Source organism: Gopherus flavomarginatus, chromosome 16 (assembly GCF_025201925.1).
Source record: "Gopherus flavomarginatus isolate rGopFla2 chromosome 16, rGopFla2.mat.asm, whole genome shotgun sequence".
NCBI classification, from domain to species: Eukaryota; Metazoa; Chordata; order Testudines; family Testudinidae; genus Gopherus; species Gopherus flavomarginatus.
The window spans coordinates 27,523,509-27,540,980 of record NC_066632.1 but is presented as its reverse complement, the minus strand read 5'-3'; the positions used below and the strand labels follow the sequence as shown (position 1 = coordinate 27,540,980).

Here is a 17,472-nt window from a genome sequence, read left to right as displayed (position 1 = left end):
GTACTTATTTCTCCAGCAATACTTTACACAGTGCAGCTCAAGAGTTGTCTTTGACTGAACAGATTCTTAAGAATTTAGAGTTTGAGCCGTAGTTTCAGAAGGAATAAAAAAAAATTCTGAGGACATATTAACAAAGCATTTTTCTATTTGCATTATATTACATATTTTTCTTTCTAAAAAAAAAACTCAAACTGTTTGTTTTCTTATGAACAAGTGGTGTAAACCCTCCCAAGAATGTTCATTGTTTTTTGGGCTGTGTGTGAGAGAGAGAATCCATTGCCTGGAAAAGTCAGGCTGTATCTTAGAATTATAGTTGTTTAAGCAAATCAAATCTGAGGGATAACAAAAGTGTAAAACTGCATATAAAATGTTATCCCATATTTTATGCTTTAATTTTATTATGGGAAAAATTCAGGGGTTGAAAAAGTGGCCAGTAATTAACTATTGTGCATTAGAGTCACTGTTTAAAATTAATGGGCAATAGTTTTCCAGTAAAAGATGAAGCCTCCAGCCAATATTTGTTTTATTACACAAGCAATGGAACCTAATTTTTGATATTGTATAGCCTGTCCAATACCAGAAGTGCCATGAATCTTGCCCAGGACCAGCACTATAATGATTATTACTCTGTGGCGTTTGTCTCCTGTGTATACTAAAATGAGCCTGCAGTAGTACAGTGTGCCAAGATGTCTTGCAGTAAAGCAAGCTACTGCTTCCAATATCGTATCAAAACGGTGTTGGAGAAAGAGTCTAGCATTAACTGTCTTTTTTTTTTTTTTCAGCCTCCCCATATGTCATTACTAGGATGTCTTCAGAAATTTAGATTCACAGTTGTAACTACATTACGTTAAATGTAAAGGCAATCCTCCAAACCTCTTTGTAGACCTTTCATGGTAGGGTTGTAGTATTCAGATGATGAAAATTTAGGTTTCTGTTGCTTGTCTTAGTCACATCTACAGCTACAATTCAGTCCCTTCACCAGCCACATGGAGCAATGAGGTGTTTTATAATTGCTTTAACATAGAACTAGAAGTCTGAAACAACCAAATACCCATGTGTTTTGTTCCTTTAATAGCAAACCTTTTACAAACAATTTTGTACACATTAAGGCAAAAAGGACTTTTTGTACATTTTAATTTAAAGGGTCAATTTCATGTCAAATTTGTCCCCAATTTTAGAGTTTTGGAGGTGAAGAAATAGCTTCTGTAAAAATATTTTAGTTATATTTTAAAATTAAACTAACAGTTAAAAAAAACTTCCTTTCTATTATTTGTAACTCAACACAGCATAATGTGCAGGAAAGTAAAATTTACTACTAGAAACTAACTGAAAAAAATGAGTTTGATTAGTCTTAGCATCTGAGCTACAGAACTAACAAGTGAAATGTAAATGAAAGATTTCTCTTTTGTTTAAATCCCAAATTTAACAAGAATGATAATGTAAAAAAGAAAATAACTGGGAAGAGATTGACTTTAAAAGTCAATTCCTGTTAAACTTTTAATATATAATAAAGATAAAACAAATACCCAACTAATGTAAATATTAAAAACAAAACACAGGAAAAAAGGTAAAAGATAACATGCCTCAAGGTTCTGATGACATCAGATCATGAGCTTTGTCATAGTTACCATCTTGTTATCAGAACACTTGATCTGTGTGTTGCTGGCAGCTGTGGAGGGTGTGTGGCTTATGTACACACAAACTGAAAAGTATTCACATTCTATTCAATGTAATTACATTCTAGCCTTTGTGGACCTGCTCCAACACTCATTTAAGTCAGTGGAAAGACTCCTCCTGACTTAAATTATATGTGGATCAAGCTTGACACTGCTTCCATTACAGTAAATAGCTAAACTCTCTGTGATTGGGACCCTAAACATAGCTGTGAAAGAATCACTGTGAACAAAAAGGGAATGTTACAATGTACTGTACTAACCACCACTTGCAACTTTTATTCATTTTTCTTTTGAGATTATTTATGCAGACAAAAAAGGTAGCAATCTGTATGTATGTTTCAATCTTAAGAGTAAGAATGTTAGCAAAAAGATAGTATTGCTACATTTACATGTTTGATCTTTGCTCTTAATCTAAAGCCACCTTTACTATGCAATGAGGCTAAATAGAAACCCAGGTCTGTTTTCAGTGATGTAACTTCCTCTATTTTAAACTGTATTGAAACAATAATAGTGTTTAAAAAAAAAGTGTAACAAGAATTGCTTATAATTGCACATCACTGTATTAGACATACATATATTTAAAGGAAATATATTTCTGGTATTAGTTTGTTACTGTATTTAAATTCTAACGGATTAGGTGTTCACCACCATTAAGTATAATAATTTTGTGGCAATATTTGATGTTTTGCTTTATTAATGTTTGGCACATCTGATTCCTTTTTTCATATTTCAGTTGCAAAATAAAATTAAATGCTTTTATTTTTGTTTTGGTATGAGTGATTTCTTGAATATGAAATGCAAAGGGATCAAGCTGTACAGAAGGTCTCTGGACAAAGTCAATTGTAATTATTTGGTGTTATATTTAAATAATTATTTCTCACTACTGGAGGTTTTTCTTTCAGCAACTTGTTAGGCGAGTTGCATAGGCTTTTTCATGTTCTTGTGCAATCTGTTTGCACTGCCTACAGTGCCATTAGTTGACCTTTATGTAAACCTAGAACTAAAGAACAATATGGCAACTTTATGCTAACAAGGCATCAGCTATAAGGAAGGGGCAAATTTTGAGAACCATCAGAAAGCATTGTTACAGATGCCATATGTTAAGTAACATGTTAACATTGTCATCATTTCATTAGTTTTCCACTTTCTCTTATTGAGACACTACATCATTACTAACAAATTGCAATTAACCATGCTTGTGATATTAAAGATTGTTGTTGTCACAATGATTTAATCCAATGGTTCTCAAACCAGGGGTATGTGTACCCCTGAGGGTACATCAACGCATCTAGATATTTGCCTAGTTTTATAACAGGCTACATAAAAAGCACTAGAGAAATAAGTACAAACTAAAATTTCATAGACAATTATTTGTTTATACGGCTCTGTATACTTTCCACTGAAATGTACATATAAAATAATTGAAATGTAAATATTGTAATTATATGGTAAAAATTAAAAAGTAAACAATTTTTTGGTAATAGTGTGCTGTGACACTTGTATTTTTATGTATAATTTTGTAAGTTTTAAAGTGAGGTAAAACTTGGGGGTACCTAAGACAAATCAGACTCTCGAAGGGGGTAGAGTAGTCTGGAAAGGTTGCAAGCCACTGGTTTAATCTTTATAAGAAGTAGTTTTATAAAAATAAATTGATATTAAAATGTGTATAAAAAGCTATAATAGAGGTATGTTGTATATAAAAAACTAATTTCCACTGATGACAGACTTAAAAATCAGGCTAGAGCAAAAGCTGGGGTTTTGGAGTCTCTTCTGCCACCAAAATGCTGAATGGTGCTGTGACATTTTGAAAGAAAACATTTGTCAACTATAAACGTACATACATAAGAGTTGCTTTACCAGCCACTGAAATTGAATCTTTGTGGTAGAAATCAGCAACACAAAACAATTTAGTAGGAAAATGTGTAGTTATTTTATTTTGATTACTGACTGGCTTTGTTTTGTTCCTCAAGTAGGGCCTTTTTATTAACACCTTGCTGATTGGATCTGTGCTGATTGGGAAATTCTGGAATTACAGTAGACAGCTGGGTTAGGGCACTGCTTGGGTTCCATCTGTCTGTTTCTCAGTATTGTTTGGATGGTCTTTCTTTCAGTACCTCTGTGCTCGTAGTTTACTTATCTGGTTGGAGTCTGGAAATTGTTTTTATAGCGAACAAATTTAATTTCAAGGTGAAGGAGGTCTTGAGGATCTAGCAGGTTACTCTGTGGGAAGGAACTGGGAGGGGAGAGACTGCTTGGAGAATCTGTTCGTGAACCAATGTCCTGTTTTTGATTATACTGTAATACCTACAGGCTCCAATCATAAACTGGTACCCTATTGCACTACACCACACAAAATAAAATGATGCTCTCTACCCCAAACAGCTTCCATTCTAACTACACAAAAGACAATAGGTGGAGGGAGCTCAAAGGAACAGTGCAATAGGTATCTTAGGACTCCAAAAGAGTTCTTTGACTACAACTACACTTCTCTAGAGTGCCTGACATGTTCTCATGCAGCCTGAATGAGGTGTCAGATGCCATGAAGTCCCACAAATTTCTCTTGCTACAGCATGGCAATGTTTTGAACATCTGCAGGTTCTGGCTATGTTTCTCCCAGGGTGCAATAGAACCTCATCGGTATGAACACCTTGAAAATTGAGGTTTATAACTGAACAAAACATTATGGCAGTTCTTTTAAAGTTTGCAGTGGAACATTGACAATTGAGTGACACTTTACTATGTAGAAGAAAAATGCTTTTAATCATCTTAAGTGAAACAGGTACAGAGTTCCTTACCTTGTCAAATCTTTTTTTGTGCCCCACCTTCAAGTGAACACAGTACTGTGCTGTATAGTATTTGCTTTTGGGGCACAGAAGGGGGGGTGTCTCTGCCTGATTGCATGCTTCTGGTTCCAAATGAGGTGTGTGGTTGACTGGTCAGTTCATAAGGCTAGTGTTCATAACTGAGGTGCTACTATATTAGAATGACAACGTCGATGTCATATCTTTTATTGGAAAAACTTCGGTGGGTGAGAAAGATGCTTTGGGTTGTGGTACTTCTGTGCGGAGGTAAGGCCTACCACTGCTGCAGTGAGTTTCATGCCATGGGGAGCAGTTGGTCTGAGGCCATTTCCCAGCCCCTCAGCACTGTGCTGTGGCAGGCGGCGCATGGATCTGCGATGACTCAATGGCTGCCTCATGAACAGCACCCCGCGCTGCGACGTTGGCTACCAGGACGGGTGTGGTGATGCCCAGTCCCCGTGCTATGCGCCACGCCAGGTGTCTGAGGGGGCCCTGCCCTCCCACGGCACAAAGATGGCGGCTGCTTGGCTGACGCTTCGGTCTAGCAGTCCCGTAACCCTCTGTGCTGCGCTCTCGCGGGGCCTGCGCCCAACTCGGCGGGAAGAGTCTGGGGGCGGTTGAGGAGGACTCGCAGCGACGTCGACGTCACTTAGACCTCCGGAAATCTATGGTGTGTCCTTAGGGATGCCCTGAAAGGCGCTCTAGGCGGGGAACTCTATAGTCGGACTCTCTAGCCCAGGCCTCCGGTTGACTCTATGGTTGCAGCCCGCCCACCTCGAGCGTCCCGGCCGGGCCTGCTGTGTTTACGATGCCGGCGGCGCCGGTTTCCTGAGGCGGAGACAGCGGCAGCGGTAAGAGCGGCGGCTCTTCCCTCGGGGTTCTCGCGGTGCGAGGAGGGCGGCGCGGCCTCTGGGCCTCTGAGGTAAGAGCGGACGCGACCGCGAATGGCTCAATCAGGGCGCGAGCGGGAAGGGCGGCGGACGCGATCGAATCAAGGAGCGCGAAAAAGGGGGGAAGGGACCAACTAGGAGACGCGGACGCGATGGACTCGGTTGCTGAGCGAGCGCGCGACAGCCTCGCGCCCAGGGGTTGGGGGAGGGGAGCTTGCGGCTCGCCCAGGTCCCCTCCCCTGGGGGCGTGGGCGAGGCAGCTGCTCTGCCCCCTCCCCCTCCTCGAGTCGCTGGACTCGTTGCTCAGCCCCCGCCCCATCTCCCCTCACATGCCGCCCCGCGGCGCCTGGCCCCGGAGCCTACGAGCTCCCCGCGGCTCATTCCCGTGATATTCCCCATGTCCCCGCCAGCCTGTCCGCGTGCCCCTGTGCTCCCCTCAGGCCTGCCCCAGGGTGGGGTGACGGACCAGATGTCCCGATTGTATGGGGACAGCCCTGAGATGTGGGGCTTTGTCTTATACAGGTGCCATTTCCCCCCACCCGTCCTGATTTTCACACTTGCTGTCTGGTCACCCTACCCTGGGGCCCCCTGTCCCCTCAACATACAGCTGTTGTGCCCTGTGTCCCCTCACACCAGCCTTGTGATGCCCTGTGTCCCTTCACACCAGCCTTGTGATGCCCTGTGTTGCCTATAACATAGGTACGCATCGTTCGCCTCATGCCCTGTGTCCCCTCACACCAGCCTTGTGATGCTCTGTGTCCCCTCACACCAGCCTTGTGATGCCCTGTGTCCCCTCACACCAGCTTTGTCATGTCCTGTATTGCCTATAACATAGGTACGCATCGTTCGCCTCATGCCCTGTGTCCCCTCACACCAGCCTTGTGATGCCCTGTGTTGCCTATAACATAGGTACGCATTGCTCGCCTCATGCCCTGTGTCCCCTCACACCAGCCTTGTGATGCCCTGTGTCCCCTCACACCAGCCTTGTGATGCCCTGTGTCCCCTCACACCAGCCTTGTGATGCCCTGTGTTGCCTATAACATAGGTACGCATCGCTCACCTCATGCCCTGTGTCCCCTCACACCAGCTTTGTCATGTCCTGAATTGCCTATAACATAGGTACGCATCGCTCGCCTCATGCCCTGTGTCCCCTCACACCAGCCTTGTGATGCCCTGTGTTGCCTATAACATAGGTACGCATCGCTCACCTCATGCCCTGTGTCCAGCTTTGTCATGTCCTGAATTGCCCATAATATACACATGTATTGCTGGTGTGTCACTCATGCCCTGTATCCCCTCCCTCCACCCTTATAAGCACTGTGTCACATAGTGCATATATGTGCTGCCCACATCTCTCACCCTGTGTCCCATCCCAGCATCCTGCGTTACCCATAATGTACGGATGTGCTGCCCACATGTCACCCACACCCTGCATCATCTCACACCAGCCTTTTGGGGCCCTATATCACACCCAGCATATACCCACACCAACCATGTCTCACAAGTTTCCTGTATCCCTGCCTCACAGGGTCCTGCATCATCTGCAATGCAAGCTTGCGCTGCCCATTTTTCCAGAATACTCTTCGCACCCACCTTGTGGCGGCCTCATATTGCCCCAGTGTAGACTCACTGGGCACAACATGTGTCCATATTCCTCCCTTGCACTAGCCAGGAGTGACTCCATATTACTCCTCAGCGTAGGCCTATGCTGGGCCAATCACGCACAGGACCCATATGTCCCCACAATGTCTTTAGTTGTTAGACATATCTTATGTACATGCCTTAATTTCACTGATGCTCTTTCTACGTGTTACTTTAGGATGCTGGCCAGAGGCCAGCATGTCAACACATTCCCAGTATCCTCACCATGTTAACCCCGCTTTCATACAATGCAGGCCCGCACTGAGCCTTTTAGGAAGAATATCCTTTCTGAAACCCCAGTGTCCTCATCTGAAAGTATTAATTATACCTTATTTACTTGGAAGATAATAACAGGGAGAATTGGAGTCTCATACTTCAGAGATCAATTACATTAAGAGCATTACCAAGAAGAACCAATCAATGAATGTCTAATTGTGTAGGGCCAGTTCCTCCCTATATTATTTACTGATTTATATGAATTATTTGATGTCAAAGTAATTACATAACTTTTGTTGTCTAACAATAATGAATTCAATAGTCATTAAAAGTTCAGTTAATCAGTATTTAGTTTTCAGTGTGCTTTCTCTGTATGTTGTTAACACCAGGTTGAAGGGTGGGGGCACTTGTTAATACTCTGTTCTTTTAAATGTGAGTACTTTATGCTTGATGTAACATAACCTTTTTTGTGGATAAGCCTTAAATGTAGGTCTGTAGATAACTAATAAGAGAAATTAAGTATCAAGGAAACTTAAAATCCTCTTTCTGGGCCCACCTAAACACCTCTAGAAGAATTGGTCAATGTCTAGAGCAATATTTCTTATTTCTCTAAACCAGAATTCCTGTTGCTTTCAGACACATGGTGGGCTACTATTTAGAGATAAGGAAAATTACCCCTTTGTGGTTTGTGCAATTTACTTCTTGCCCCAAACTTGACAATACCTTGATTATGGCCTTGGTTCTTTTATTATTCCCTTGAAGATGCTGTTCTCAGTGAGTGGTCCCCAGAGGTTTTGGTTGTCTCGTTGTTTTCTTGTGTTCCATCTGTCTATTTCATCCATCTGTTCTCTCTCATCTTCTGCTTAGATCTGTAAGCTCCTTAGGACAGAAATTGTCTCTGTTGTGTGTTTATACAGCACCTAGCACAATATGTCCAGTATCAGGAGGTAGCTGTGTTAGTCTGTATCCACAAAAACAACAAGGAGTCTGGTGGCACCTTAAAGACTAACAGATTTATTTGGGCATAAGCTTTCGTGGGTAAAACTGGATCTGAAGAAGTGCTGTTTTACCTACGAAAGCTTATGCCCAAATAAATCTGTTAGTCTTTAAGGTGCCACCAGACTCCTTGTTGTTTTTGCACAAAATGTCCATGAACCATACCCCTAGCCAGTACTGTAATACAAATAAATGATAATTAATTGAAGACTCCTGGCTTGCATTTGCAAGGATATCCTGTCATATCGCACCCATCTTTTACTGATTTCAAGGAAACTGTAGATCAGCCTTCTTCTGGGTTCAAGTGCCTGTCACTGTCTGTTGGATGCCCGCTTTCTAAAGGCACCTAATATGCAAAATAAAATAAGACTTTGATTAACTGCCTTTGCTTATGAACTGTCAAGCTTATGGCTGGGACTTCAGGAATCTGTTTCCCTAAAACTTTCTTTACATATCTTCAATTTAAATTTGTAAAAGTTAAAGCTGCATAAAGTACCTCATTTATTTGTAGTTCATATACTTGACGTACTTGAATTGTTTATATAGAGTGACTTTGCATGTGCCTTACATTTTAAAAGAGCAGAAGAGCAAAGCAAAGCTTTTTTTTCTTGTTCTTTACCACCTATAAAAGTAATGCTTTATGCCTCTTTGCTTTAAAATATACCTTTTCAATTTCCTTAATTATTGACATTATGGAAGTGCCTTGCAGCCTAATTTGACCCTTGTTACAAGCACTTTACAAACGTAGGAGACAGTCCCTTCCCCAAAGAAGTTGCAGTCTAAACAGACAGGACAGACAAAAGGTAGAAGAAAGGACATAATATTTATCCCCATTCTACAGATGGGGAGTTGTGGCAGGCAAAGTAACTTGCCCAAGGCACGTGGAGAGTCTGCAACATAGTGGAAATTGAACCCAGATCTTCTGAGTTCCAGTCTAGCATCTTAATCACAAGACTATCCTTACTTCTGTTTTAACCCCCCCCATTCATATAAAATAAATTTCAATATATAAATGCATATAGCAAAACGTATACATTAACTTTAGAATACACATAGAATGTACACTTTAATGGGCATGCTTTATCTTTTGATTTGTGGGCCTAAAAGTGTGAGCAAATATTTGGAAATCTATCTAGTCATCTGCCTCAGTTGTCATCTAGGTGCAGTGCAAAGGACTTATCGGTATTACTGAAAGATATATTAACATTCTCATGCCATGTTTCTAACTTGACTCCCCAATTACCTTACCAAAAAGATTAAACTTTTTGGAACATTGACTCTGATGACGCAGCTCTTGGTTTGTCAGGTTTGTTGCCGCTTGCCCATGGTCTCGGAGGTTGTAGAAGTTATAATCCAGGATCACTCAGTGAAATTATGTGGCGAGTGTTATACAGGAGGTCAGATGAGGATCATAAAGGTCCCTTCTTGTGTTACAATCTACTAATCTCTTTTCCTGAGCAATGTCTTTTGTCAAGTATCAGAGGGGTAGCCGTGTTAGTCTGGATCTGTAAAAGCAGCAAAGAATCCTGTGGCACCTTATAGACTAACAGACGTTTTGGAGATGCATCTGAGGAAGTGGGTATTCACCCACGAAAGCTCATGCTCCAAAACGTCTGTTAGTCTATAAGGTGCCACAGGATTCTTTGCTGCTTTTAATGTCTTTTGTGTAATTGATAGGTTAAAAAGACTGTAAGTAGGAAAGCACTTTCTCTGCCTTAGACTCATTATTCTTTCTTGTTGAGGGATTTGCTAAACACTTTCTTAACAACAGTAAATAGCGTACTTCATGTTATAGATTTCTGGGAATTAATAACAAGTAGGTCTCTAAAGAAAAATTTGCTTCCCGCTATTGGTATATTAGCATAATGAGATATTTATTTTAAAAAGGCTTTAATTTTCTCCAGTGGTCCTATGGACTTTATTTTCAGGAAGAATAAAATGTTTTCAGAGTAATAGCATAGTTTACTGGAGTTGTCAAGGTTTGGGAGAGGTTTTTTTGAGTGTTTAATTTCTTGGCTGACTTTTAACTATGCCTGTTAAGGACCTGAGTATTCAGAAGAGTGTTGAGCACTAGAGAGCTGCTGAGCAACCTTAACTTTCTTCTTTCAGGATTGAGCTCTGAGAGTTTTTCTCCCAGCAGAAAAGTTGGTTCTTGTGTTGGAGATACACTCACAACAGATCAAAAAAACTTGAGTTGGTGCATGCTAAATTGCTGTCCCTCTGACTTATGATTTGATGTCAGTAGAATCCGTCTGTTTAATTACAGCTAATTAACACACACATCTTTTCATGGATGTATTTTTTCTACGTTTCTGTCAGAAATTATACGTTGTCTGTGAATTAATAGCAAGATAAACGTATTAGGAAAATTGCTACTATATATGCACAGTATCTTAACTGTACACGTGCAACAACTTAGTATTTTAACATTCAATAAATAGGCTACCTTTTTAAAATTTGAGACTAGAAATCATTTTTCTGTAAGGGCCATATTCTAGTTTATTTTTTAACTTGTGTGCTAGTCTCCTTACTACAAGTCAAAGTTCCAAGGAAATTTCAGATTTTGCTGAATGGTAATTCAAACTGAGGAATCTGGTTAGTTCAGTGGAATGATTGTTAGTGATCCTCAGGTTCAGGGTTATAAATTAAACCTGCCTACAGTCAGCTGTAAAGCACCATCTATGCTGAAAGTGAAATAGTGTTTGAGAGCAGAATAGTTTTTTTTAGTGATATGACTGGCCTATGTGAAGATTGTCAAACTGTTAGAAATCAGTTTAAAAGACTGGCCTTTCAAAGCAGATATATTCAGCACAGTGCTTAGAATGCTGAGTCCTTACATTTAGACTGTAAAGGTCCTTTAGGCTGGTACGTGTGGTTTTTAATTTTTCTGTAAAACACCATTCCCGCCTACAGTGCTATAGAAATGATAAATAAATTTGAAGTATTGGGAGACCCACGTCCTCTGGCTAATGAGAACTCTGCAGCAATTCTGAACTGCCTATTTTCAGCTCTCCCTGTGCCATAAAAAAACTTTCTTCATCGCAAAAGTATGTACTTTGGCTTCAAGTAAACATATGTTTTGTTGTTGCAAGCAGTCAGTGCAGTGCTGTTAAAAACTGAAGTACTTACAAATTTTCCGTATTCAGTACATTGATCTCTCTTTGGTTGAGAAGTTGTGTCATCAGAGATTAACTTGAACTTTTTGTCACCTCTGATAGTGTCTTCCTGAAAGCTGAATAGATAGAAATCACTATGTATAAAACGTTAGCATGCCTCCCATAGACAATACATACTTTTCCAGCAAAGTAGGTTACTTCTGAAAAACAGAAGCATGTAAAATTTCTTGCACACTTAATTGTGCAATACTGGATAGCATGTACTTCCTTACTTATTAATTGGATGACGTAAGTGCTTCACATCTCTTTATTTACTTTGCTTTTTTGAGAGTAACTTTCTGTTTAATCAATTTAATTATTTAATTACAGTCAGTTTCTCCTGGTCTTAATGTGACTCTTTCATGCAGCAACAGGAGAGAAAAACATTTTTAAAAATAAGAACATTGGTTGAAAACTACAGGAACTGTGGAGGACTTGCAGACTGGTGTCTGATCAGAAACTCCTTTTCTTTTATTTTTTTGCATTTGACTAAATTTAAGTTTGACGGTGTCCTGTTCACCAGTGATATTTGTGATATCTTAATTGGCAAAAATACAAAATATACATGTTTCCTTTGTAAAAATGTAGTTGATTTTCACCAGCTTTCTTTTGTGTGCATTGTATGACTCTGATAAACAAACCCGCATACCACATTTTTCAGTAATACTGTTCTTTACTGTTGTAAGTTTACTGCTATTTAAATTACTTCCGTTACCAATTTTGTCTCATTTTTTAAATCTTTCTTTTAAGTTTTCATGTACTGTAAAGCAACAGCTGCCAAGGAAGGAAAATTCACTGGGATTAAAACCCTGCCTTTCCTCTTCCATAGTAGCTGTTTTTGTTTTTGTTTGTTTTTTGAAAGCAGGGTAGTGTGAAATTGAATAGCATGTCAGTCTGGCTCCTAGTCTGAGTCTCACTGCTACTGGTGCTATGGGGAGGGAAAGCTACTATGTAGGAGCATCAACACTATGGTAATCTTAGCTAGTGCTGTAGGGTGATTCTGTTTAGGTGAGGGGGTTAAAAAAAAAGTGGACATATTGGAAGCAATGTACAGCTCTCACAGTCCCATCATTCTAAAGTGAAACCTCTGTTTTGCTGGTAAACTACAACACATTTTAAAGAATCTGAATAACTTATTTTGAGGGGTACAGCTTCCAATCTCACTATATCATTAATCTTCCCAGTTTTCTCACTACAGGACCATATTTTGCAACCTCCTTGAGGAGGAGTCTTCTTGACTTCAGTGAGACTCCTCACATAAGTAAGGATGGCAAGATTAGCCTCTGAGTCTTCATGTAAATTGACTTCTTGCCCTATGAGTATATGTCAAGCTGCAAGAGCTGTGGTTGATGTCAGTAGGGAAAAATCAATGACTCACATTTCCACAGAGAGAAATGTAATTTCCAGTCTCATAGCAACTGTCCTTGCAACTGTTTCAAACCTTGTGTGACAAAATATTTAGCACTTACAGATCTTTTAATGTCTCATTCCAGTCCACCCCCTCAACCTAAATGTCTGCATTTTACATTACACTAAATCTCCTGATTTTATGATTTTAACCTTAAAATGATGTCAGATAATTAAATGTAAAAAGTGAAAATCTGAGAAGTTACCTTGACTTTATAATGTAAGGGTATGGTTAATTTTATAGGGTCTTAAAATTATGAAATCTTGGACCTACTTATGTTTAATGTCTAAATACTAGCTATGCTGTTTACACTTAGGGAACAGTTGGGTTTTAAATTCAATTTGTTTAATTTTAAATGTTTTGTTGTAATTTTGGCTAGTGTCTTGGATAAACAGTTTTTAGAATCTGGTCTCTATTAATTACTAAACTAGAGATGCAAACACATTAGAGCATACTATTCTTTTAGTACACTGATACACATGCTTAGTGGTGATAACTTTAGCATAGAAATTTTATAGGTAAATTTAACTCTTACTGACAATGGGTGCATCTGAACCAGTGCTGAAAATAGTTGAACTCCTAGAATTGACAGAGCTAACCCCTTTCAGAACATATGGTTGAGGATTTAGTGGGCTCCAGCACAGCACTAAGGGATAGGACTGTCGGGTGGTCATCCTGGCTTTCCCACTGATTCGCTCTGTGGGTTTGGGCAAATTGCTAATGTGTTTGTACTTCAGTTCCCCCATTTCTAAAAGGGGGATAGTAACGCTTAACTATGTCAAAGGCGGATTGCGAATCTTTTACTTAAAGAATGCTTGAGTGCTTTTTGCTATCCTCTGATGAAAGGTGGTGTAGAAGTGCAAAGTACTAATATTAATTATATCTGGGATTTTCATATAGGCATAAAGAAGTTAGGCACCCCAAGCCCATTGAAAGTTGATGGAAGTTGGGCACCTAACTTCCTTTGAAAATCCCAGCCTACAATTTTGAAAAGTATTGTTAATTGAATTAACTCCCTAGTTTTCTTGTAGTTGATTATGGAAGAAGTGCACAAGAGTACCAGTAACAGTTCAGCGACACCACCACAAACAACGTCCATACAAGGTACACCACTGCAGGCCGCTCATCTCTCTCACATTGCTCAACAGGTAAACTTTTTTAACTAGTTAAGAGAATTTTTTGTGTTCAGACTATATTCTACAGTTTTATAAAACATTCAGGAAGAATAAAAACCAGGAATAGCGTGGGAGAAATTTACAGTTTGTTTTTGAATGGACCCAACAAAATTAGTATCTTGGCTTGGATTCAAAATATCTAAACGTATCTGATACTAGCACAGTGCAGAACATTTAACCCATCATTCTTGTTACATTTTAGATCCTTTGTAATATTCACGCAGCCTGACAAGTGGGAGTAGCTGAGCATTTGCAGCTCCCTTTGACAGCAGTCGTCGGTGCTCAGCATCTCTGAAACACTTTCTTTTAAGCCATTTGGAATTGAATAAATGAGTTAATTTTACAAAATAAAACATACAGGTTGGAGATTTTTCTGTGAACGAGCTCTAGTAAATTCTACTAAAGAACACTTGATTTGGAAAAAAAAACATACTGATGCTTTAGAAACATTTGTTATCTTTGTTTTTGATGAAGAACATTTGAGGCAACTGCATTTTCAGAGCTCAAAAGCGAATCATTCAAGATGCGGCCACTTTAAGACTGTTGCATCTGCCAAACGAGTTTTCCTAGAGAATGTCTGCTCTCACTGTCCTTCTGTCCCTTTTCTGAGCTTTGCAAAATAGTACTTTTTTAGATGATCCAGAGTTTGCCCCATGTAGGGAGTTCAGATTTTAATGTGAAATTTAGCTACAGTTTAGTCATAATTGCTTAAAGCAATAACTTGATAGTGAACATGAACAAACATCCTGTTGTTTGATTACAGTCTGATTCTACAAAATATTTGTATTCATTTGGCATAGAGTTGCCAAAAAAGTCACAGTTTGATTTGTGATACCAAAGTAAGTTTTGATTCAGTAAGAACTTAGCTATCGCACTTTTATGAATATTTTTGTATCTAAGTTTTAATAATTCATCTTTTCTAAAACAAATATCTTCTATTCCAGATTAAGATAAGTAGTGCAGAATTCAGGGGAGGAAACTGGTGATTTAACTTTGCACTTATTTGTACAGCTTTAGTAAATTAAAAGTACAAAAGGCTCATTTGAGTTCAAAGTCATGAATATACACTTATCAAAATGTTAAAATTATTGTATAAGGAGATCACATTAATAGAAATTAGGTATTGCTTATTCATCTTAGATTTAAGATATATCAATACTTGAGATTTTAATAATAAATATTGAAGACCAGATGTCTTAAGTCTTATATTGACAAAGGTCAGAAACATTATTCTATAAATATATGCTAAATAATGCAATCAAATTGCCACAAAGAATGAGTACTTGTTTGTCTCCTCCATGGTATCTTTAAGTTCTAGCTAAAGAGTTCTGTATAGTTCACCAGACCGCAGACTGAGCAGTACTGTGTTTGTTTTCCTGGAATTTATCAGAGTAAGACAGCCATTGTCAGTGGCAGCCAGTTTCATCAACTTCTCTGCCACCTTCGCTGTCCCATATGTATATATTGTTGGTGTAATTTTCAAGTCCTCTCTTTCTTTCTCCCCTCCATGTTGCTGACATTACTTAATCCAGCCAGATTTTCCACTACTCTCTAATTTCTTCATGCTCATCAGTAAAATCTTAGTCCAGGCCTTGTTAGTCTTGCATCTTGATATAGCAACACTCTTTTCTCTGACTTCTCACTTGTCTCCAGACCATAATTCAGCTGCAAAACTAATCTACTTTGCCTGAGCAGATCCTGCTCTCTTTTGCCTTCTGCATTGAATTCTATCTCCTCCTTGCCTTCCAGGCCCTGTAAAATTTGGCTCCTCTGCTGTTATTTCTTTTTGCTCACCCCGAGGTGCCTGTCTAACTGGCCCACTATGTGTTGAATCCCTCCCTGAACTGGTCCCCCATTGAGCCATAGCCTTCCCCTATTTATAAGAAAAATACCCTCAAAATGCACACCTTATGTCACCCATGCTTCTGCGTTATCTTGTTCTTGTTCTGATCCTCCACTCAGCTTTTGTCCCACCCCTCTTGTTGATTTAATCTAATTTAAGGTCTGTTCTTGTGAAGTGCTGATTTTTTTCAACACCTGTGGATTTAAGTGGGAATTGAGGGTGCCCATCATATTATACAATCTGTCTTCTGTTTGTCTAATTTAATACACCCATTACGATGGAATTAAAGCTTAAACAATAAGCTCTCCCAGAGGGAGGCTTTGTCGTTATCTGTAAAGTGCCATGTACATATTATAGAGCTATATATATATATAAAAATCACTCTCAGTGGAGAGCGCAGTGTTATTGTGGAAAAGTCTGCTTTACTACAGGAGCCACAATTTTTTTTTCACATGTATTGCTAAAGCATTTGGTTTTCTCTCTAACCGAAGGCAAATCAATAACTGGTTTAGACTTTCATATACAGCAGTGTATCTGAAAAACATATTTAATTTTTAAAGACTATTTTATGTCTCAACTTAAAACAAGCCTCTCTTAATGCCCATTCCCCACTAATTGTCATAGGCTTATCTGCATTTTCTAACTACATGCTACAAAGCATACATCTGGTTTTATTAATAAACTCTGTATTTGTTTTAGATGTCTCTAAGAGGTCCTACTCCGTTGACAGTTGTACAGCTTCCTGGAGAGCAAGTACAGGTCCAGGGAGTCATTCAAACAGCTCAGTCCTCTGTAATCCACTCACCCCAGGTGCAAACAGTGCAGGTAACTATGTAGTAGGGTTTTTTTAACATATGTGAAATGACTTGTGAAGTCTTATCTGACTGATCTGAACCTACCACAGTGCAGCCTCACTGGCACCATTAGTAAAGTGTCTGTGAATTTTTCTAATGTAGGAAGGACATCTAGGAAGCCAATTTGTAAATCCAAGCCCTAAAAATTTTTATTTTTAGGAACGTCATTTTTATTTAATCACTGTTTAGATGTTTAACGTTTTATATTGCTCAGAGGTGCCCTTAGAGTTAAGGTTGCATTTTAAAACTCTATTTTAGGGCTTTATAATTTATATATAAAGATTTGATTGGCACTGAAACTTTATGTATATAATATCTCTGTCCACAAGCTACTTTTTATTTATTTATTTTTGCAAAAATATATGACTTATCAGATACTTTTATGTGCTCCTTATAATTTTTAAAGCCTAATTGATTACAAAAATAATGTGTGAACTAGTTGCTTTTGTTGTTTTGACAGTTAGTGTATATGTAATTATATTGTTACATAGTTGTATTCCTAGCAAGCATAATATATATCGTGACATGTAGCTATGTTTTTTATATATTTATAAAAATAAATAGGAATCTCATATTTTAGGTATCCCAAACTTCTTTAAATAATAATAAAAATAGTGTAGTGGCAATAAATAGGTATGGCACAGACTAGATTTGGGGGAATACTGGCCAGATTACCAGGTTTATTTCTGACTCTTCATAAATTGCCATGAGATCTTTAAATTGCATTATAGATGGATAGAAAGAACCTCTGGTTAATATCTTATTTGAAGGAAAGCACTGCTAACCGTTCATCATCCCATGTACTTGAATATCCAAA

The 17,472-nt window shown here is 38.9% G+C and overlaps 1 protein-coding gene across 3 annotated transcripts in view; it reads left to right on the top strand.

The window, feature by feature from the left end:
- The first annotated feature begins 5,008 nt into the window (after positions 1–5,008).
- ATF1 (activating transcription factor 1) overlaps positions 5,009–17,472 on the top strand; it is a 32,580-nt gene continuing 20,116 nt past the window's right edge. The window contains exons 1-3 of one of the 3 annotated variants that reach the window (XM_050925371.1): positions 5,009–5,399; positions 13,804–13,931; positions 16,501–16,626. In XM_050925371.1, the coding sequence (XP_050781328.1) occupies positions 13,821–13,931; positions 16,501–16,626 (237 nt within the window). In that variant the 5' untranslated portion in view covers positions 5,009–5,399; positions 13,804–13,820. The remainder of the gene's footprint in view (positions 5,400–13,803; positions 13,932–16,500; positions 16,627–17,472) is intronic. The other 2 variants (XM_050925370.1, XM_050925372.1) reach the window with 2 other exon arrangements.